The 22,019-nt window shown below is 46.3% G+C and overlaps 1 protein-coding gene across 2 annotated transcripts; it reads right to left on the bottom strand.

Moving 5' to 3' along the window:
• Window positions 1–688: 688 nt before the first annotated feature.
• Window positions 689–21,966, bottom strand: LOC122709890 (protein CutA homolog). Of its 2 annotated transcripts, XM_043927154.1 has the most exons (7): window positions 19,658–21,966; window positions 18,033–18,264; window positions 14,106–14,254; window positions 9,136–9,195; window positions 7,121–7,166; window positions 6,828–6,877; window positions 689–3,530 (listed from the first exon to the last, which is right to left on the bottom strand). In XM_043927154.1, the coding sequence occupies exons 2-7, from the start codon at window positions 18,099–18,101 to the stop codon at window positions 3,431–3,433; spliced, it is 474 nt and encodes a 157-aa protein (XP_043783089.1). In that variant the 5' UTR covers window positions 18,102–18,264; window positions 19,658–21,966; the 3' UTR covers window positions 689–3,430. The 2 variants fall into 2 exon arrangements, with proteins under 2 accessions (XP_043783089.1, XP_043783090.1); XM_043927155.1 differs by lacking the exon at window positions 6,828–6,877.
• Window positions 21,967–22,019: the final 53 nt, after the last annotated feature.

Below are 22,019 nucleotides of genomic sequence, written 5' to 3' on the forward strand. Positions count from 1 at the left end.
TTACAGATCACCACCTTAAATAAACCTCTGTAAGTCAGGGGTAGTCTGCAGAGAGAAAAACAGAGGGGAAGGGATAGGAAAAAGCTACAGGCAGGTGAAGGCCATGGGCCTAACTGAACTCTGTATTTCCAGAGTTAGTGTGGCCTGTTACACCCCGAGTGTTAATGGCTGACCTTAAAAACTGCTGGCCAATTCTTTACTGTCTGACCTACCAGGGAAGCCCTCGTTAACTACAGCTCCCACTTTTTCCCACCACTCCTCCTGCGACCTTACAACTGCTCTTGGAGCAAACCACAGTTGAAGCCGGGGAGGGGCAGTGGCTCATTCTGGGGAATCAGTGGCATGGAGTGAGAGGCGGATGGCCCCGAGACTCGGGCTCTAGCCCAGGCCGCAGTGAAGAGCCCTGGGGACCCCGAGGCCGCTGGTTCTCCCCAGGCTGGAGACTGCCTGCTTCTGCGTGGTTTAGGTGAGTGTTTACAAACTCACAACACACATCTGTCTGCCTTCAGAATTTTGGAGCAAGAAATTAGAATTCTCACAAATTCCTAGATCATAACTTACTCTTAAAATACGTCAAACATTCTTCATACTTTTCCTGTTATTACAGAAATCTGAAAAAAAAATAAATCTGTTTAACAAATAGGATTATTAAACTTAGTAGTATTTACAAAGAACTGCAGTCTCCAGGGAATATTTAAGCCCTGGAAAACACCAGAGAATGTAATTGGATAGTATTCAAATAATGTTAACATTCAAATAGCCTAACAAGGTTAAGAGTACAGACGAGTGTCAGAATTGCCAAATTAAGAATTTACTTTACTTCCAAAACTTATTTCTTAGAATACCACTCACAGGATTTGTATAAAGCATACTACATGTATACATTTATCTTATTTGCAGGAATAACTCAGGGTCTGCAGCAGACAGGGCTAGACAACCCCAGGCAAAAGTAGGTGGAGACCACTTCTCTTCTGCGCTCCTGTCCTGGCTGGGTAACTGCATGCTCAACTCCGTATAAGCACCCGTTTCTTACTCTAGCTTTTTTTGACGGAGATGGCTTCCTTCAAACCAGTAGCACCTTTATGCCTTTAAGCTTCAGTATTCATGGATACTTTTTTACTACTACTTCTCATTTCCTCAATGGACTCTCCCAAGGTTCTGGAGTCAAAAACCATGTTTCCTGAGAAGTACTGGGAAGGCATTCCCGGGTGGAAACCCTCATGTCTAGCCGCAGCTCCCACGGCATCATTGAGGAGGACGGTGTGGTACAGTTGGGCAAACTCCTAAAAATCATTAAGTACCTCTCAATCTCTTCCCTCATCTATGGAATGAAGATATTATCACTAACCTCCAGATCTGTGGGGAGAAGTAAACCACGTAATATACCAAGCTACCACACTGTTAAGGTGGGCATTTTAGGGATGAACAGCTCTTCCTTAGAGATGGCTATAGCAGGTTCTTTGGCCTACAGAGAGATATATCCAGCCTCTTTAAAAGAGACCGTAAGAGCATCAGATTTAGAGTCAGAGACTTGGTTTCAAAGCCTAGTTTTGCCACTTATTTTAAGCATGTCTACTCTCCAATCTCAGGTTTCAACTGGAAAATGCGGGTAACCTGGGTTACAAGGATAAGTGTCGGCCTAGGACAGCACCTGCAGAGAGCTGTGTTCTGCCTGCATTTCCTATGGTCAGCGTGACACTGAGGCAAAGGCAGGCCACCAGGGAAGAGTTTTCAAAGCACACTCAGCACAGAAAGTGAACCGGTGACAGCCAGGGACAGGAAACCTCCTCTGGAATTAATCCCACTTTAAGGAAGTTCACGGAAAAAAATAATTGGATTTTGCCAACCTGGTAAATGAGAAAGTAACTGTGGAAAGTAGAGAAAGCTTTAGTTATTTGAATCCTTGAAACATCAATTTGGGAAATACATGCCGAACCGCGTGCTGGAGGCCAAGCAGCTCTGAGCGTGCCCCTCCCCTCGAGCAGCGCACAGTCTAGAGAGCGGAGGCCGACCGTGATGAGCAGAGACAGCAGGACGGCAGGGCAGGGGAGAGCCCTCCACCTGGACGCCAGGCCTGCAGAGGGGCAGTCAGACTTCTCGGGCACTTGTGCAGAGCGTGCTCAGGCGAAGGCGGTGGCCGCAAACGGTAACAGCCTGGCACACCAGAGCCACCCACGGGTGGAAGGTGGCGGTGGAAAAGTGAGCTGGGGCAAGGCTCCCAAGGGCCCTGAGGCGGGGTCACCCTGTGGCAGAGCCGTGAGGCGGCCTAGGTCAGGCTCTCCCCTCACCCCCCGGGGCTCCTCCACCAGCCCCACGGAGCAGGGCTAGGAGGGCAGCAGACGGAAGGAGCAGCCTTGGCTGTCCCCTCTGGAACAGGAGCCGCCCCTTTTCTGGACCTCAGGGCAGTTCAATTCCTTTTAGTCATCTATAAAACTGGCTTTATAGATTCCACCAGGTCCTTGCTTGGACTGACTGGCCCAGCATTCTCTTCCAGTCTCAGGGGTCTTGGACCTTACAAAATCTGTAAGACTGGCTTACAAACTTGTAACAACAAAAACTTAGCTCAATACATAAAAATTAGTAATAAAAGCACGACTGCACTGGCCGCAGCATGAGGCGCCCTCAGGGCACCTCCGGCGAACCCCTGGGGTTCTGTGGAGCCAGTCTGGAAAACACTGACCCGGCAGTTCCCCTGGGTTCTTCCCACTTTAGGACGCTCGTTTCAGTGCTCACGTGGGAAGGTCGGTATGGTGGGCTCAGAACCCCTGTCTCTGCTGAGCAGGGCACCGCAGCTTTCTGACGTCTGTCACCTTCGGGCGAGGAGAGAGTCAAGGCCAGCTCTCAGTCCTTGAGGCTGTGTCTGAGCCCTCCCCAGCCCTCCCTGCACTCAGGAAGCCCATTCCCAGGCCCACTTCCTCAGGACTCAGGAATAACAAACATTACCTTCAGCTAGAGGAAATAATCCTGCTTGTCCCTGACATTACACCATTAGCGATTCATCCTTTTGGATAGAGTGCTTCCAGCTCCCCTAGAAGGTGACCTTCACCCCCACACACTTCTGGGTGACAGGTCATCAGGTCATTCCTCATCAGAAGCAGGACAGTAATAACATACTTGGCACTCAGTTTAGGCTCAATGAACTTACAGAAGACCAGCCTCACCCTCACTGCGACCTTGCCACTCCTGGCCACCTTTATGCATGAGGCACTCAGAGACAAGTTCCACTGGGTCCTTGCTTGGCCTGACTGGCCCAGCATCCTCTTCCAGCCTCAAGGGTCTTGGACCTTCACCCTCCACAAGTTACTTAGGTCCTCTGTGCTGATAAAAGCATGGAATCCAGAGATGCGAGGAGGCAGACAGAAGCCGCCCTTCGGCCAGAGAACAGATAATGATGGCTAGAGCACCCAGCAGGAGGCACAGAAGGCCCCACTCACTCCTCCAAGGCCTCCTCCAGCCACCGTAAATAGTGCACATCTCCTTGGTCCATGGGAAGACTGAAGAGCTCTGGGATTTCAAAAGGATGCACCGACCTTTGGGAAGAAAGCAGAGTCCCGTGAGTGGCATGTAAGCCTATGCCATAAAACCCAACTGGCCAGCCTCCCTTGAGGCCCTCCGCAGTCGGCCTGCAGCCCACCTGTCCGGCCCCACGGCCCACCACTCCTAAGCCTATGACCCATCTGTCACCAAGTATAAATTAGGCCAGATGGCATTAGAGTCTCACAGACATGGGTTCAAATTCTAAGTCTGCCACTTACTAACCATGTAAGCATGGACATATCTCTTCATTTCGCTGAAGCCCCCACAAAAGGGGGGTGAAAACAGTACTGGATTGCTGAGGATTAAATGAGGCAAGGTATATAAAGCACTTAGCTGCTAGTGACTGGCATTGTATACATTCGGTAAATGTCAGCTGCTGTCTCTATTACTGTCCTTCACTTATCACTGTGCCTTCCCCAAACAACCCCTTTCCCCTGTACCTCTGTACTGTCTTCACCCAGAAAGTCCTCCCTACTCCTGCTGATAAATCAAAAGCCTCTCTACTCCTCAAGGCTCATTTCAACCAATGGCCTTTCCCCAGGGACCTTCCTTGACCATCCAGACGCACAGCCGTCTCTCCCGTCTCCCCGTCTCTTTCACCCAGTCCTCAGCACATGAGCTCTCTCCAGTTTGCAAACTGAAAAAGCAGAAGACACTGGGCCTCAGTCCCACCTGTCTGCCAGGGCAACAATCCTCTGCTCTCCTGACTTTAGGCACAGAGAACTTCTCATGAGAGAGGCTGCTTACTAAATCACAACATGTGCACACACAGTTGCTTAAACAGTAGGAGTAGGCTGCGTAATTTTATCTGGTGCCTGAGAAGAATGAATTTTCCTAATTTATTTCATGTACACCTAGACCAGTGGTTCTCCAAGTGGTTCTAGGTTCTTCCCTAGACCCCTGGGGAACTTTCAAGCCTCTTTCAGGAGGTCCAAGAGGCCAAAACTATTTTCACAACAATACTCATTTGTTATTTATCTTTTCACTATGTTGACGTTTGCACTCATGGTGCAAAAGCAATGACGGGTAAAACCGGTCACACCTTAGCATGCATCAGGACGGCAGCACCACGCCAGGCTGGCCGCCACTGTGTTCTTCACCACCGCATACGCACATGCATTGTTTTTAAAGTCAAATTCACCTAAGAACATTTCTGATAATGTGGCAAAAATTACTATTTTTATTAAAGTCTGACCCTTGAGTGTCTTTTTAATATTCTGTGTGACAAAATGGAAGTATACATAAAGTACTTCTGCTATCATACCTAAGTTCAGTCTTGTCTTAATTTGTCTGACTGAGTCACAAGCTAAACTAGACCTTTTTTCCACAGTATACCATTTTTACTTTCACGCTTGAGTAACCATCATTGTCTGTCAATTTCACAAATTAAGGTGACTCAGCTTTGAGTATTAGGTACACATTGTCTCAAATATGAACAAATATTTGGCCCATCACTCAAATGACAATTTACATCATTTATTGCCAGTCAAAAAATTCATTAAAAAAAATTTGTTTTGGGGTAGAGGAGGGAAGGATTGGGAGTCTGGGATTAGCAGAGGTAAGCTATTATACACAGGACGGGTAAATAGCAAGGTCCTACTCTCCAGCACAAGCAGCTCCATTCAGTGTCCGGTGATAAACCATCATGGAAAAGAACATGAAAAAGAATATATATATATGCATAACTGAGTTACTCTGCCGTATAGCAGAAACCACACATTGTGTAACATTGTACAGTCATAAAACACTGTAAGTAAGAAAAAAATTCATGTTTTAAGCAAAGTCAGAAGTTTGGAAAAATTGACTACATCACCATGAACTTGAAAGTGTCTCAGTACTTAACAGATGCTTTTGAGGAGATCCAGCTCTCTTATTAAGCCAGATTTTGCAAAAGTATAGAAAGATGCCATTCTTCTCACTTTTTTGATATTTGGAAAATACGGTTACTTCCCATGAGAAGGCATTAGCAGCATACTGCGTTACTGCGCACCCTTCAGGGCAGACACTGCGCTTTTTACAGACTGGCGGCTTGTGGACCCCGCACTGAGCGCGTCTGCTGACACCACCCTCGCTGTGTTCCTGTGTTGTGTTTCGCTAATTGTCGCAGAATTCCAAACGTTTCCATGATTATTATATTTCTTATGGCCATCTGACATCGGTGATCTTTGATATTACTATAACTATTTTTTGTTTTGTATTTTTAAATTAAGGTACGTACTTTGTTTTTTTTTTTTTTAGACATAATGCTACTGTTAGCACACTTATACTGCAATGTAGGGTAAACATGTAACTTTCATATGTACTGGGAAATCAAGAAGTGACATCACTCGCTTCACTGTGGTGGTCTGGAACCAAACCTGCAATATCTCCAAGGTATGCCTGTATTTACTTCCATTCATATGTTATTATTCTATTACTGTTATTTTCAATGAAAAATATATATCTTAAAAATTTCTCAGCTTTAATTTCTAATACAGTAACCTTTGATAGAACCTACATAAGTGAAGCTCTTTTGGGTCCTAAGTAATTTTTAAAAGTGTAAAGGGATCCTGAGACCAAAATTTTGAGAATCACTGGTTTGAAACTAATAACTCATTTTACAGGCACTTCCTGGTAGTCCAGTGGCTGAGACTCTGTGCTTCTAATACAGGGGGCCTGGTTTTGATCCTGGTCAGGGAACTAAGACCTCACAGGCCTCAACTGAAGATTCCACACGCTGCAATGAAGACTTGGTGAAGTGAGTGAAAGCTGCTCAGTCGTGTCTGACTCTTTGCGACCCCATGGACTATACAGTCCACGGAATTGTCCAGGCCAGAATACTGGAGTGGGTAGCCTTTCCCTTCTGCAGGAGATCTTCCAAACCCAGGGATTGAACCTAAGTCTCCTACATTGGGGGCAGATTCTTTACCAGCTGAGCCACCAGGGAAGCCCAAGAATACTGGAGTGGGTAGCCTGTCCCTTCTCTAGCGAATCTTCCCGACCCAGGAGTTGAACTGGGGTCTCCTGCATTACAGGCAGATTCTTTACTAACTGAGGTATCAGGGAAGCCCTAATATCGGGAAGACCATATCAGGGAAGACTTGGTGCAGACAAATAAATAAACATTTTAAAAAATGAACTAATTAAAAAAAAAACACCACTAACTCATTTTATAGGTAGAGAGTCTATGGGACAGGGTCATAGCCAAGGTCACATGGGAGGCTGGTGACTAGGCTCAAGGTCACCTACTTTTCAAGCTCACTCACTTAGTTACCAACAGGTCCCTGGCTGGGAGGAAATGGTGCTATTACCTGATGTAGCTGGAAAGCATATGGATCTTGGAAGTCTTTGTCTTTATTAACTGTGAAAGAAAAATAAATCACTGGTTTAGGATCTCAGCTCCAGCTACACAGCCCTCCATTCCTCTGGCTTTTTAGGAAACAGCACTCCTCCAGGTCTCCAGGCCCAGTCACTAACTTACAAATGGACATGGGGCATCCTGTGTGGGGCAAGAACCTCAGTCAGCTGATCTTTGCTAATACTTAATTGGAACTTCGCTCTCACTCTTTCCCGATTAAGGCCCAATCCCCCCAGCCTCACTCACCAACAGGACCTCAGTGGCTTCTTCTATTTCTCCATTCCAATAGTATCTGGAGAAAAGAACAACAAAAAAAGAAATATCGTGCTTACAAGGTGTGCTGTGCTTAGTCACTCAGTCGTGTGACTCAGTCGTGACTCTCTGCGACCCCATGGACTGTAGCCTACCATGCTCCTCTGTCCATGGCATTCTCCAGGCAAGAATATTGCAGTGGGTTGCCATGCCCTCCTCCAGGGGATCTTCCCACTCCAGGAATCGAACCAGGGTCTCCTGCATTGCAGGCGGATTCTTTACCAGCTGAGTTACCGGGGAAGTCCACTTACAAGATGAGCTCAGTGAAATAAACCCGGCCCAATCTGCTGACTTACTAAGGTGGAAACTTTAAAATCTTTCCAAGCTCATATGAAAAAGCCTGGAGTTGGCCAAGGCCCTATAGGTCATCTAGTCTAAACATTCTAATGCATGCTTCCAGCACCTGACTTAACTTTCCTGGAAGTAAGAGGCTCACTGTCTCTTGAAGAAGTCCATCTACCTTAACGGTTTTCACATGAGATGGTTTTTCTTATGGTGTGCCAACATGTGCCACCCAATTGCTTTCCCCAACTTCCGTGACAGCCCTGCAGAAACTCCTATGTTTCCCCTCCAAAGTGGGCATCTCCAGTTCATTCAGTGCTCACCCCATACTCCTGGCTTCCATGCACCTCCCCATCCTCTGGGCTGGTGCTACTTGTATCACTGACTCTCAAAGCTAAGTGCCCACCAAGCGATAAATGGAAAAGCACAGGACTTATTCAGGGGAGAAGCAAGCCTTGTAAAATACAGAAGCAGGTCTGAAAATTCAAAACAGAGTCAGTGACATGTTCAGAAAAAGAGTAAGAGAACAGCGTCATGGGAGGGAGAGAAATTTGGCCTGAGAATATCTGTGCTGACAAGTCTAAGATGGCTCCGGCCCCTGGCCTCACCCCGCAGAGCTGTGGTAAAAGGGTGAACTACAAGGAAGGACGAACATGAGGAGAATGGCAGGCTGAAAGTCCTAGCTTCCAAGCACTAGCTCCCAGACTGGCTTTATGTGAATCACTTAATGTGACCTCTTAAAAATTCAGAGACTCAAGCCCTATCCTCAGGGAGACTAAACAGATCCAGGATGGAGCACAGGCATCTAAAGTACGGCCAGACTTGGCAGCCAGAGCGACCGGTGATGGGAGCACCACGGTGCATCGCCGCTGGGCAGGGGAAGCGTGCGTGCTTCAGCACGTCCCTGCTCTCACCTTAGGACAGGCGTCGCTCCCTCTCTCATCAAGGCAGGAAGGAGGTGAGAAACAGGCTGACCAGAGAGTTAATCCTGCCCGGGTAGCACTGGGATGCCGAGAGACTGTTTTTTATCATTTATTTATTTTTAACTGAAGGATAATTGCTTTACAGTATTCTGTTGGTTTCTGCCATACATCGGCGTAAATGAGCCATGGGTGCTTTATGTCCCCTCCCTCCCTCTTGAACCTCTCTCCTGCCTCCCACCCATGTTGAAATATTTTGATGAGGGAAATGGTGTAGGCCTGGCTTAAGTGAAAGAGCTGATAAAATGAAAGGCAGACAATACACAGAAACAGCCTGTCACATATGCCAAACTCAAAGTTTTTCAGAGAATCCAAAAGCAATAGAAATTATAATCTCTGATATCTTTAGCTGGCTTACTCAGACTGGCTTACCCAGTCTGACTTCTTTGCTAACAGCAAGCTAACTGATTGACTGATTTAAACAAAGAATGAGGAAACAAGATTCACTGTTCCTAAACTGTAGATTTTTTTTCTGCCTTCTCTAAACATAGCCTGTTTTTGCTTTTGCTGAATGGCATAAACCCACTGGTTGATTTCCTCTGAATACAGATCGACAGTGAAGTATTGGTTAAGTAAATGCCTTTGAGTTGTTCTTTCAGTTTCCCATTAGCTCAGTGCCCGAATTTCCACCAGGCAGGACCTGATGGAGCATGCTCACACCCCTCCACTGGCCATGGCAGAACTCACAGTGAGGAGGCCTTCGGCAGGATGTTCACAGAGGCAGCCAGCTTCTTATCCAGGATGGCCCTAAAGCAGAGAGAGCACGCCGGTTACTGGGGCAAGTGTCCAGCATCTGAAGGGATGGAACAGGATACAGGAGTTCCTGGGAATTTCCCAGGAAACCTTAGTCTAAATAGATAACCATTTAGAGTGCCCCTCCCAAGTCAAACCAATATGTTCCATAACTCCCATGCACAGACCCTCTGCAGACAGAATTGTTTATAAGTCCTTCCCTGAGTGGGAAAAGTAGGGAAGTAGCTATGCAAAGGCTGCTTCAAGGACAGGCCCAGTCAGCTTGGGGAACGGGAATCTGTCAGCACCGGAAGGAGAACAAAGAGACCCGATTCCAGTCCAGCCCTGCAGCAGGATGGCTGTGTGACCTTACGCCAGCTCCTCCTTTCACTCCAGAAATCAGCATTTGAGCACCTATCCAAGACACGCACGACCGCCTCACTCGACTCGACTCTCCTGCTGTACCAGAGGACTGCTTCAGTCAATGGGTTCCAACCCTTTTCACCACCAAATACCCCTTTTATGATGTCAGCTTCCTCTTCTCTCTTGGGTAGGTACTAGGCTTTCACATGATATCTACCTGTCGGAAGTGTCTGATGACCACATGGAGCTGATACAACTTGAAGGAAAAGCAAGAAAAGAGAAAAAAGGCATCCTGTCCTGTGACTGGCAAACACGGGCTCTTTACACTTCTAACTTTTGTGGCGCTTCCTACCACAGTCCTAAGTGCACCATCACTGCCTTTGCAGACCTCTAAGCACTGGGTTGTTTTTCTGACAGACCACAGACTGGAATTCTCGCTCTGACAGTCTGATCCTATGCGGGGCCTGGTGAACACAGTGAAATGTGCCTGAACCAGTACAAAGTGTCGCAGAAACAGAAGCACCACCACGTCGTCGATGCAGGGAAGTGTCCCCAAGGATCAAACCTTAAGCCCTGGGAATCAGGCAGGCCCGGACAAACCTGTCTCAGGTCTGCCATCAGCCACGGAGGCCTATCTCAGTTCTCTAAAGAGTGTGGCCCCTGCCAAATACAACGCATCTGAGCCCTGCTTACTGATCCCACCTTTCCTTGACCGCTGCCAAGAGAACTGACCTACTTTCTCGTCTCCCAGGTTCCCGGCTGAACAGTGTTCTATTTAAGGTTCCACATTAATGTGGTATTATCACCACCCTCATGCCCTTGGAAAGTTTCAGGTGGTAAATAAATCCCTGACTCTAAGGAGAGGCACACGGCCCAAACCTGTTTAAGCAACTTCCACAAGTCTTGCTCACTCAATCAAGTCATCTGCTGAGAAATTACATTTCACTGGTTCTAAAAGTGACATGCAAACAGGGAGTGAGTTAAATCTTTAGGAAAAAAATAATCCATTGCTTCACGGGCCTCCAATCTCTTTGGCAGTGTGAACTCCTCAGTGACTAATCACAGCAACTTGTACTTGGGAAAAAGACTGTAAAGTTCTGGAGGACTATGTTATTCAAAATGCTCCTGTGGCGAAAAAGAGAGAAAACAAATGTACCAGCTGATGGATAAAACACACACCGAAGTCCAGCAGTGAGTCACAGACGGGAGCTCAAGCCCCCGCGCTCGTCTGAGTGAAGCGGAAGGAAGACAGACAGACCTCCGAGGGTCTCCAGAGACTGCAGGGTCACAGGCTAAAGGTTCACAGACCAGACACATGGTTTGGCTCTCACAGCATTTAAAAAGTCTTGACTTTGTTACCAGTATTTACAATCAGGGTACTTTACATTCAAAAATACACATTACCTCGCTTTTCACCAAAAAATGAATCTTAGAACATTTTGGACCTGTAGTCCTACAAGGTCACATTCAGCTAGAGCTGAGCAGGGGCTATGACCTCTAGGCATGACAGGGGCTTCTCAGGTCAATCAGTTCCCACTCTCCTTCCTCCCAACACCTGGGATGCATAAGGGCCGCTAACCACTGCCTTTCTTCATCGTGACACCCCAGCCCACTTCACTCAGGTTGAAGTGGCCTGCCTGTTGCTATTTGTGCCTGTGACCCTGGTCTAATCCCCTTTCCTTATGTCAGAGGCCAAGGCCCAGAGAAAGAAGACTTGTCTAAGGTCATATGTGGTGTTTTCAGCAAAGAGGACACTAGAATCCAGGTCTACTAGTTCCACATTCAGGTTTTCACCCTAGCCCCAACAAGAGATTTTTTTCCAGTTTAGAGGATGTCTGTCAATAAAGAGCTCTAGGAACATTACCAGGAGCCAGAATGGAGCTGAACCAGAGCTGAGAGGCAGCTCTAAGGCAGAGAAGAGTGGGCCCCAGACTAGAGCCGAGAGGCCTGGTCCCAGCACCAGCCCCGGAGGCGGCGCTGCCGTACCTGCCAGCCAACATCTGTGGGGCCCTCCCTACCACGTACCTACGTACTCTCTCCTGTAAACCCTGGAAACGAAATCTATTTGCCTCTCTTCTATTCCAAATGAATCATTAGTGAACGGAACAGCTGAAGGGAGACTCCACTTGAGACTTCCAGTTCAGCTGGTGGGCTGCACAGACACTGCAACCTCCCTTTCACACCACACGCCAGAGACAACAGGAAACGCTGCTCACCTAGCCACGCCGGAGCACAGGAAGAGCACTGTACGCACTGGCGACCAGAAGGAAGCCCTGAAGAATAAAGCAGCCCTGAGACATGCACGGGAGCGTGTCAGGGGACTTCCTTGTTTAAGAGCCTTTGAATCTTTTAAAAACTGGTAGTGATCTGGTTTACTTGGCCTCCAGCAACTTGGAGAATTTTGAAGATTATAAAATTATATTGTTTCATTAACATAGTCAAAGTTTGAATCATACAGGTTGACCCTTCTGAAAATACTTCTTGAAGCGATAAATTCTTCCTAGGACCTGATTTGGACGGCAGAACGTCCACCTGCCTGCCCCGCACGCAGTGAAAATGGTGCTGTGCTTCTGCACGTCCCCGTCAGCATCACTAGGAAGATGAGAGAGGAACGCATCTGAAGAAGTCAAACACCGTGAGAAACTAAAATTCAACCATGAAGAAGAATTTACTTGAGAAAGACAAATCAATAAGACAATCAAAACCAAGATTTCAAAATAAGTACAATTATGTATATTTGAAAATTGCTAAAAGTAGATCTTAAGAGTTCTTACCACACACAAAAAAGTAACTGAGATGATGGATGTTTTAACTAACCTTACTGTCATAATCATTTTGCAATATATACATATATAAAATCATCATGTTGTATATCTTAAACTTACACAATGTTATATGACAATTATACCTCAATAAAGCTGCAAAAAATTAAACATAAAAAGTATAATTACTATCTGCAGAAAGATAAGATTATTGCATCTATAAAACAAGATCAGACAATTACAAAACAAGAGCACTGGGTTACTAAAAACAATTCGAAACCTTGAAAAGGAAACTATAGAATTCAGTCTAAATAAAACTAGAAAGTCAGTCACAGAAAACGAATTCAACATCCAGGAAAAGGACGCAGAAAGAATAGAGAGAGTATATTTACAAAGTTAACAACTGAACATTAAGATATGCTCCTAAAAACTAGCAGAGAGAAAATGTGTTACCTACAAAGGAATGAGATCCATTGCTACTTTTCATCAACAACCCTGGATGCAAGACGGCAGAGACATCTCCAAGCTGAAACCAATCCATTCCCCTCAACTGGCCTTTCCACTATTCAGAATCCAGGCCTTAGAGCTCTTTTCCTCCCAGTACCCAACACCTCACAGGTGTCACCTGAAGTTGCTCCAGACAGGACCCAGAGTGGCTGATCCAGGGGTCCAATGAGTTCAGCACAGGCCCTGGGTATACCAGAAGCACAGAACGGATTTCAATTCCTAGCTGCTAAAAACTGAGGTCATATTTCTGGAGTAATCACATGCTCATTCAGACAAGAGCTGTTCTCCAAAAGCAATGTTAATAAGGAAAAAAATAGACATTCTGTTTAGGGGCAGGAAAGACGTAATCAAATCCAAAGTTAACCTGTGACCATCAATTTGGCAGCTGTGTGCCCCCAAAGACCAGATTCAACACCTAAAACACTATAACCAGCACCAAACTTCAAGAATGCGAAATTGAAGAGCAAGAAGAGGAGCTAGAAGTCAAGTTTATTAGCCCTCAGCCCCACTAACCCTCTTCAGAGCTGCTGTTATAAAGGAGGGGCAACTTCCGTAGCAGCTCAGTGGTCAGGACCCGACTCTTTCACCGCTGCGGCTCTGGGCTCAACCACCATTCTGGGAACCAAGACACCGCAAGCTGCTCGGTGCAGCCAAAAAAACAAAAACGGAGTGAGGGGGAGGGGTGGGAATCAGATACAACATTTATTGTGCATCTGTTACATTTGAGTCCATGGAGTAAGGACTGAACAGATATCATATCATTTAATCCTCTCAATAACAATAATTCAAAAAACTAAGGTTGAGAGAAGGGGAGCAGCTTGCCCGAGGTCAAGCCAAGAGACCGAGCCAAGATTCCCACTCTGTTCGTGGGCTCTCTCCACCATTGCTTTCAGTAACTCGCCAAACACCTGGAAGTGGTCTCCTCCTCCTCCTCCTGTCATGGTCCACCTCTCTGGGACTGAGCAAAGACTATCTCCAGAAATAAAGAGAGCTGGGTCAGGAATCAGAACTGTTAAATGCTCAACCTGCAGGCTTCCACCTGAGCAAGGCGCCTAGCTCTCTGGGTCTCAGGTCTCTTATCTGCCCCCTGGCACCAGTCAACATCTTCAGGCCCAGAAACAGGATCCATCCGAGTGTCATTCACGCGTGCCTCTCAAATCGCCCCCATGAGGCAGCTGTGCAGCCCCTCACGGACAGATGGGGTCGTCAAAAGCAAGAGAGTGAGTCCCGAAGGGGCCCCTCTGGAAGAGGCTCCCGAGCCCTGGGGGCAGCACCTCAGCCCCTTCCCCGTACCTGGCAATATCTCTGGCAATCTGCTCGTTGGGACAGTTGACAAAAACAATGGAGTACGTGCTGGACACATAGCTGCCAGTGACAACGGAAAGGAGCTGCAGGCTGAGGGTCCTGAGCACAGGGTATGTCAGGAGACAGGCTGTCAGGATCTACACAGGGGGAAAGCAAAGCACAGATCAGCAGAGGCGTGACCAGCTCTCCACCTGCAAGCTCAAGCAGACTGGAACCAACGCTGGGCAACATGCTTTTATCCCCGTTTCCCACCCACAAAGTAATTCCTAGTCAGTATTGAGCTTCAGTGCTTAACGTTGTCATGCCTAGATTATTTTCCTCTGCATTTTGCAAATGGTTTAAAAAAAAAAAAAAAAGGCTTAAAAATCAAGACACTTGCTCAAAATCACACAGCTTTGGGAATGCCCTGGTGATCCAGTGGTCAGGATTCGGTGCATTCACTTCCAGGGCCCAGGTTCGATCCCTGGTTGGGGAACTAAGACCCCCGTGAAACCAAAAAGCCAGGTGGCATGGCCACAAAAAAAAAAAAAAAAAAAAAAGATCACACAGCTTTTAATTGGTGAAGCCAAGAACAGGAGTGGAGCCTGGATAACTTGAAATCCATTCCCACTGCAAAAACCTGCCACCACAGGTACAGGCCAGGCGCTGTGGGGAGGCCAATGGAAAAGGAAGTCTAATGCTAAAGCAATGGGACCTGCGCTACTATGGCAGATGGGGGAGGTTCAACAGGAAGGCTCCACCTGTTGGGGGCAGGAAAGGCTTTGAAGAGAAGGTACCATCCCAGTTGGAACTGAAATAATAGGACTGAAAAAGAAGATAAGGTTAACATGTGCAAACTCAAGAGGTATCTGGGGACAGATGAATTATCTAGACTGCATGGGTCTTAGTCAGTGGGCATGAAATTGGGAGGAAAATGCGTCTGGCTAGAACTATAAAGGGTCAGGCTAAGGAATGTGGGGTTTGTACTCAGGTGATAGGGTGCTTTTGGAGGTTTCTTAAGTAGAAGAGTAATAACATGACCAGGCTGAGCAGAGTAATGTAATGGGAAGGAGGATGGGGAGTGATCAGAGATAGGCTATTCAAAGGCCATTACAATGTTGCAGGAAAAAGACATTAAGACCCTGAGGTAAGAAAATGACACTGATAACAGGAGAGGAAAAGACAGTCAAGATACAATTTTTTCTTGCTATTTTAATGATAAAACATCTAAAATAAGAAGAAATAAAAAGAACTGGAGGACATCTTCCAGGGTTCTTTGCTTGGGGGATACAGAAGAGTCATTAATAGAGATGGAGGCAACTTGCAAGGAGCCCCACTGTGACTCAGGCAAGACGGAACAAGAACACGTTTCTCCTGCCTGCCAGTCTGGGGCTCATGTCTCGTCAAACAAACCTCTGTCCTCCCACTCCTACGTTATCGCCTGGCCCTGCCTGGCTCCTACATCTTGGCAGGGCCTGAGTAGCGTTTTTATGTCTTTAGCTTCAGTCTGGGGTGGGCCTCTCATTCCCTCCCATGACCTTCCCCAAAAGCTCCAGTCCAACATACTAGCCCTCTGAACTAAACCAGTGACCGCACAACAACAACCAGGGTTTTCAAGGAAGTTGTTAGTGACAACTCAATTAGATTATATAGGATATAAAACAAAGGCACTAAACAGCAGGATTTAAAACCTAGTGTTAGTACAGCTCTCTGCAGTCTTCAACAAGTTACTTCCTCTCTCTTCTATAAATGTTACCTAGAAATTGGAGATTGCAATGTTTGTGCTGCCTACCTCAGAGTTGCCATGGGTTCAAACAAGAGAGGAAAAACAGTTTTTGACCACTAATCCAATAAGGAAAGGAACCACACTTTGCTCATCACTGTGTCCCCAGAAGAGTTCATGGCACACAGCAGGTTCTCAAGAAATAACCTGCAGACTGGTGAATTCATACACCAGCAAGATGCTGGGATGGACACTAAACAGTCTTGTGAAGTAAGTAGGGCATTTGGGTCATCCACAGAGCTTTTGGCAGAGAATCGGACATACTAGAACACTCTAAGGGGTGTCAGATACACGACTCTAAGGTGTCTTTCAGCACAGACTCTAAACAAAAGGAGCAATGGTCTGTCCCCTAACCAAAGAAGCCATTCCTAGGAGAGATCTAGGGCATTTCAGCCAACATTATATTTATTACTGTAAGTTTATAATATTTATATCTTTACATCTTTTCATCAGTGGAACACAGAGCTCACAGGATTAAATATAAACTCACCTAAAATGTACTGAAACTCTTGTGCACTCAGAGGTAGTCTGGGCACTTGGGTATTACCTAAGATAGTCCTTCCTTTAACAGATAAGGTAACTGAGGCAGTCCTGTGACTGAACCAAGACTTAAATCCAAACTCCTGCCTCCCATTCTGGGCTCTCTGAACTGTAAGGAGCATCAGTAGGAAGTGACACAGTGGGGTTATTTCAGCTTCACTTAATCCAGTGGCTCTCAGCTTGAGGCAATTTTGCCCCTGTCCCAGGGGACATCTGGCCACATCTAGGGACAATTTTGATGTCATGACTGGGGAGGAAATGCCATTGGTAGAGGCCAGGATTGCTGTTAAACATCCTTCTACTGTACCATTGATCACACTGAAATACAGTAGTTTACATACATCTTCCTCACTGGATGTGAGCTGATTCATTTCTGTATCCTCAGCACTTTACAAGCCCTGATAAGAGGTATGGACTTGAGAAGTGTCTGTGGACCATATCAACAAAGAATCAGAAGATATGAAAGGTCAGTTTGGAATCAAAGGTGGACTATAGTACATTAGAAAATGATATTACATGCAAAATACACATATCAATGTATTTCCTAATAGAAACATTATATTTATTACTGTAAGTTTATAACATTTTCATATCTTTACATCTTTTCTAATTTTATATTGTTTTAAAATATTTTATGTACCCTTTCAATTACTTCATTCTGCCTTTTTCCTTTTTTGGTACTGGAGTATCTGCCTAACCTTTAAGAGGTTATGGTTTTGTTTAGTTTTCTTTAATTTCATGGCCACACCCCAAGGCATTCGGGACCTTAGTTCCCCAACCAGGGATCACACCCAACTCCCTGGCACTGGAACGTGGAGTCCTAACCACTGGACTGTTGGGGAAGTCCTTAAGAGTTTATGGTTGACTTTACAATCTGTGTTAAGGCAGAAGGGGCCTCAGAAACCACCTAGTGTTTCTAAATTTATAACATACCTAGTTTTAAGGAATTTGTAAATACTCCTGAAATTAACATTGTGCTTATCTATACACTTTCCTTGGGTGCAAATCCAGAATTTTCACACACACATCCCCCAGAAAATCTATAGCCCCCAAAATGTTAAGCATCACTGATGTGTGCCAGTTAATTAAGAGCCAGAGAGGGGAAGAAATTGCCAGAAAGGTGAGCAGCAGAGCTGGGCTAGACCCCTGGGCTTCGACAGTCCTTTCCACCACCTCAAGAGCAGCTAGCACCAGCACCACTCACAGGTACTCTGCAGCCACATCAGAAGATACTTCAGAGATGAGACAACCAAGCCCCCAGAACAATGAGATGGTAACCGCACTGGGAAGAGGACAAGAAACTAGCATGGGGCCCTTAGGTGAGAACGCGCCAGCAGACACCTTCACCACCCCACCCTCCTGGGCCGTGAAACAGCCCGGTCACCACTCCTCAAAGGCAGGGCAGAAAGGGGTGCTGCTAAGCTTCAGAATCACACCACAATCTCCAGGACACTGGGTGGCACCTCCAGGGATTTCACCATCCACCCCCTACCTGCCTGCCCCCAGCTCAAAATCCCAGGAGTATACAACACAAAAGCCCCTCCTTCCCTCAATCCCCAGGCTGGAGGTTTAGAGGCGAGAGGATTCATAGCATTGTGCTGTGGAACACTCACCAAGAGGCATATCAGGATAGAGGGCCGTGCGTAGCCTGGCAGAGGGCACCGTGAGTCCAGCCTGTCCATGGCGTCGCTGGTAACTAAGCCAGCAGAGGCTATGGGAACTGCAGCCTGAGGGAAAGTCGCTGGCGGACGGGTGGGCTTGAAGGGCCTGAGCCCCCTCTCCTCTATCCACCTGCTGCCTGCCCCACTGCCCGGCCAGGTCCCAGCCAGGCTGGCCGGAAGGAGGCTGGAGGGGGCGGGGAAAGAGGAACTCATTTTTCACGGGGCAGCTCTCTAAAAACATATAACCCAAACACCCTGTGCAAACCAACCCCTGCAAAAATAAAAACACTAATTTTCCCTCCCCATTCTCACACATACCAAAAACCATAAAATCCCCTGAGGTGTACAGATTAAAGCTTCTTAGATATATAAAACCTTCAGAAACCACAGCCCAGAAACACAAATACACAAAACTCTTCCACTGAGGCCCATCCCACCAAAAAAAATAAAAACAAACCCAAGTAAATGAGGCCCACACATGGCTGACTTCGTGTCCCCCCACAGGATCTCCCTTCTAATCCTCCCCGGTTTAAAACACTCCTGCTGCTGACTGCTCTCCCTGTAAACTCACCCCTCTTTCAAGGCCAGCTGGTCTGTGCAGCCTTTACCAAGGTTAATCCCAAGGTCCCATTTCCCCCAAGGCACTCTGTCCACACTTCTGAGGCAGCATTTAACATCAGCGGCTAAAACAAACTCAAAAGCAGCAAGCTAATGACTGACTGTTGCCCTTTGGGGATGCAGAGTCCACGGCTGCCAGGGTTTTCAATTTTTTAATCCAGCTTCTTAATGTGAAATTTCTTAATTTTTACATGATCACACTGCTGGTAAGACCCTAAGTAAATTTTAAGCCAAGGAAAACTACTCTTTATCTTGACTGTAGTAGTGATTACACAAACATTAAAAAATTAAAAAAAAAAAAAATTCAACAGACTGCACACTTAAATTGGTAAGTTGTATTCTATGTAAACAGTAGCTCTAGCAAAGCGGGTGGGGGAAGGCTGAAAACCAATTAGGAATTGTTTTAACCTGGGCAGACAAAACACACCTGATCCCCAAGCTGGTGGGCAAGCTGCCAGCTCACAGCTTCTGTGTCTGACTGCCTGCTTACCTGCCTGCCTTGCTCCTCGGGACTGTTGTTCTTAAAAGGCCTGATAACATTTTCTAGCCAAGCCCTAGTCCTATCATTTATGATGGCTGTGTAGACTCAGGCAAATTACTTAACCTCTCTGAGCTTTGGGGGCTTTTTTCGTTTTGGTAAAGAAAGAGCTAATACCTCTTTCATAGGTACAAAGTGAAGATTAACAGGAGATTAATGTAAGAGTGTTTTATAAAATGTGAGACCATGTCAGCATTTCAAGAGCAGTCTCATGCCACTACCAAACAAGGTTAACTCAGAAAATCTCCAGTTGTGACTGAAGAACTTAGCATGTATGAAAAAAAAACAGGGTTAGAAAAAAATGAGGCTGACTGGTCCTTAAAAAACCCTTTATAGTCAAAGTCCACTAAAATAAATCAAGACTATGATCTTTTAAATCCGTTATATTAATAGGAAAGGTCACTGTTAATGACCATTTTACCTTAGATCCTGAGATGATGTCCCAGAATTTAGCACAGCTTCCTGCACAGATTACATTCAATAAATATTTGTTGAATGACTAAATGATATGGATGCGTGACCGGTGATAATAAAGATGGTCATGAGGAAGGTGACGTTGGGGCAAAGGATGGCAAGGGATGAACTGCTATCTGGAAGAAACCACTTCTGGATTCTCTTCTTCCTTCAACTCAGGCACCTCTGCTCTCTTGAGAGTCAATTCCAAGGTCAGACTCCAAACGTCCAATTCTGCATTTGTGGCCCTGGCAGATCCTTCAGCTCTACTAAGAGCCTCGGTGCCACCACCTGAGATCACAGGCTCTTCTGGGGGCATCTTCCCTTCTCTCTCTTTCCTCCTCCTTACTGGATTCAGGGGGAACTTAGACTTCAGAGTCAGATTCTGTACCCCTCGTTCATCCACAATACTGTTTGTATCTTCCTTCTCTTTCTTCAGCTCCTCTACTTTATTTTGAAGGTTCGTTTTGTACCTCTTCTATAAGTATACAGCAATTTATTGAAGTCTCTTTTAAAGGCCAAACCTCGATCCAGGAAAGAATCCATATGAGCCGCAGCACAGATGAGGTCTGACACCTGGTGTAGGACAGCATTGTTTCCTTAGGTTCATCTTAATCTCTGGTTCCAAAGATCTGCCTTCTCCCTCTCAAGGTTCAGACGTGTATCTATCATCTCAAGACACAGACTGTCTGTTACTGCCAAAGCTTGAAACTTAAGTTTCATAAGATGAATTTAAAGCCCATCCAATTTGCAGACTATGATTTTTTTTCAGCTTCTTCTTTAGCTCCAGGGAAACATGAATAATCATTCATAACATCGTAGCAAAGCTTCCACCAAGCTTTATCAAGAGCATCTGGTTTTTCTTATCATCCATCACCTCTTTTATTATTACCAAAGCAACAGCAGTGTTAAATTGTTGCCATGTTTCTTTTAAAGTGAGAAAAGGGTTTTTGTTTTTTTTCCAATACTATGGGCAAAGTGGTCAAACGTATGCCTCAGTGTAATACCCCATGAATGCTTCAATTATACTCTGATCCAAAGGCTAAAGATAGCTACTGCATTCCAGACAGAGAAACATAGTAACAACGTGGGGATGAGCAAGGAATAATAAGTCTGGGTGACTGGGATCACTATTAGCTATACTCTGAAGGCAAGATTTGGGGAAGTTAAATAATTCCAGGCTCAAAGAATAAAACCATTATGGAGCTAATCCAAAATGAGGGTAGCTGTTAACGATAAGGTTAGTGATCGCCAGAAAAATGAGAAAGCATTTTATATCTTTTTTCATAAAACAAGTGGAATTTGGGGTCTTCATAAAGCAACAAGGGGTTATTCATTTTGTCACCTGCAGCACAGGCACAAAATCTAAGGGAAATCTGTCCTTAGCGTTCTGAGCTTCCCGGATTTCTGTCTTTTCCCCCAAAAGTACACAAAGGCAAGCACTTCCAAAGCAGAGTCATTTTCTTGATGGTGAAGACCTATTGAGGTTAAAGCCTCTAGCTCTGATCAGTTTCTAGAGTTGCTTGGAATACGTGGGTGGTGACTGGGTATTTAACGGATCTTCCATCAAACTCGAATTTCGCAGTCTCTAGTAATTTCTAAACTTCTCAAACCATCCCTTGCTCGCATGAAACTCATCTGGGTTGTCCTTGCCAGTTGCATGTTCCAGCAGTTGCATGTAAACCTGCTTGGCCTGGCTGCGGACAGCCTTCAGCGACAGAAATCGCCGGCTCGCGCCGCCCTCCCCCCCGCCGCCGCCAATCCTAGACCCAAAAGATTAACTGAAGTTTCCATTTTCTCGACGTTTACATCCTTGGGAATGCACAGCACCTAGGAGCAGACGCGCGAAAAACTCTCCATGCTGGCCCCGACGGCCTTCTCGTTTTGCTTAAGGGTGTGCACGGCCCCAGGTCGGTGTTACTCACGCCTTCTTCCAGCTTCTCGAGAACTTTCATCTTCCAGAGGCCTGACCCTTCGCCTCCTCTAATACATGTCTGGCCCGGGAGCAGGATGTTCACCGCCTCCGCTCCGCCCTGGCGGCCTAAATCTCCACCACAGCTTGGTTTTAGAGCCAGGGGGCCGACGGCAAGGCCGTTTAACCTTCGGCTGGTTCTCATTCTCACCACCCCGCTTGCCGGACATTGACCCAGCCTTCGCGCTCAATGCGCCAGCAGCAAACAGACCAGAGACTCGGGCCGCTGAGCGGTACCCATGATGACGCACGGCTGAGACCCCGTAACTACCAGCGACCCTAGTGAGCCCGGGTATCGCGAGGCTTAGCAGGTCCCGAACGCGCGCGGCCCCGCAGCTGAGCAATGCTATTGGTGCTG

Source organism: Cervus elaphus, chromosome 16 (genome assembly GCF_910594005.1).
Source record: "Cervus elaphus chromosome 16, mCerEla1.1, whole genome shotgun sequence".
NCBI lineage: Eukaryota > Metazoa > Chordata > Mammalia > Artiodactyla > Cervidae > Cervus > Cervus elaphus.

Excerpts from the sequence above, each read along its gene's own strand:
- LOC122709890 (XM_043927154.1), bottom strand. The coding sequence starts at position 18,101 with ATGGACAGGCTGGACTCACGGTGCCCTCTGCCAGGCTACGCACGGCCC. Across the intron at positions 14,255-18,032 it reads CTATCCTGATATGCCTCTTG|ATCCTGACAGCCTGTCTCCT; the intron begins GTGAGTGTTCCA and ends CCCCCTGTGTAG. Across the intron at positions 7,167-9,135 it reads CTGCCGAAGGCCTCCTCACT|ATACTATTGGAATGGAGAAA; the intron begins GTGAGTTCTGCC and ends TCTTTTCTCCAG.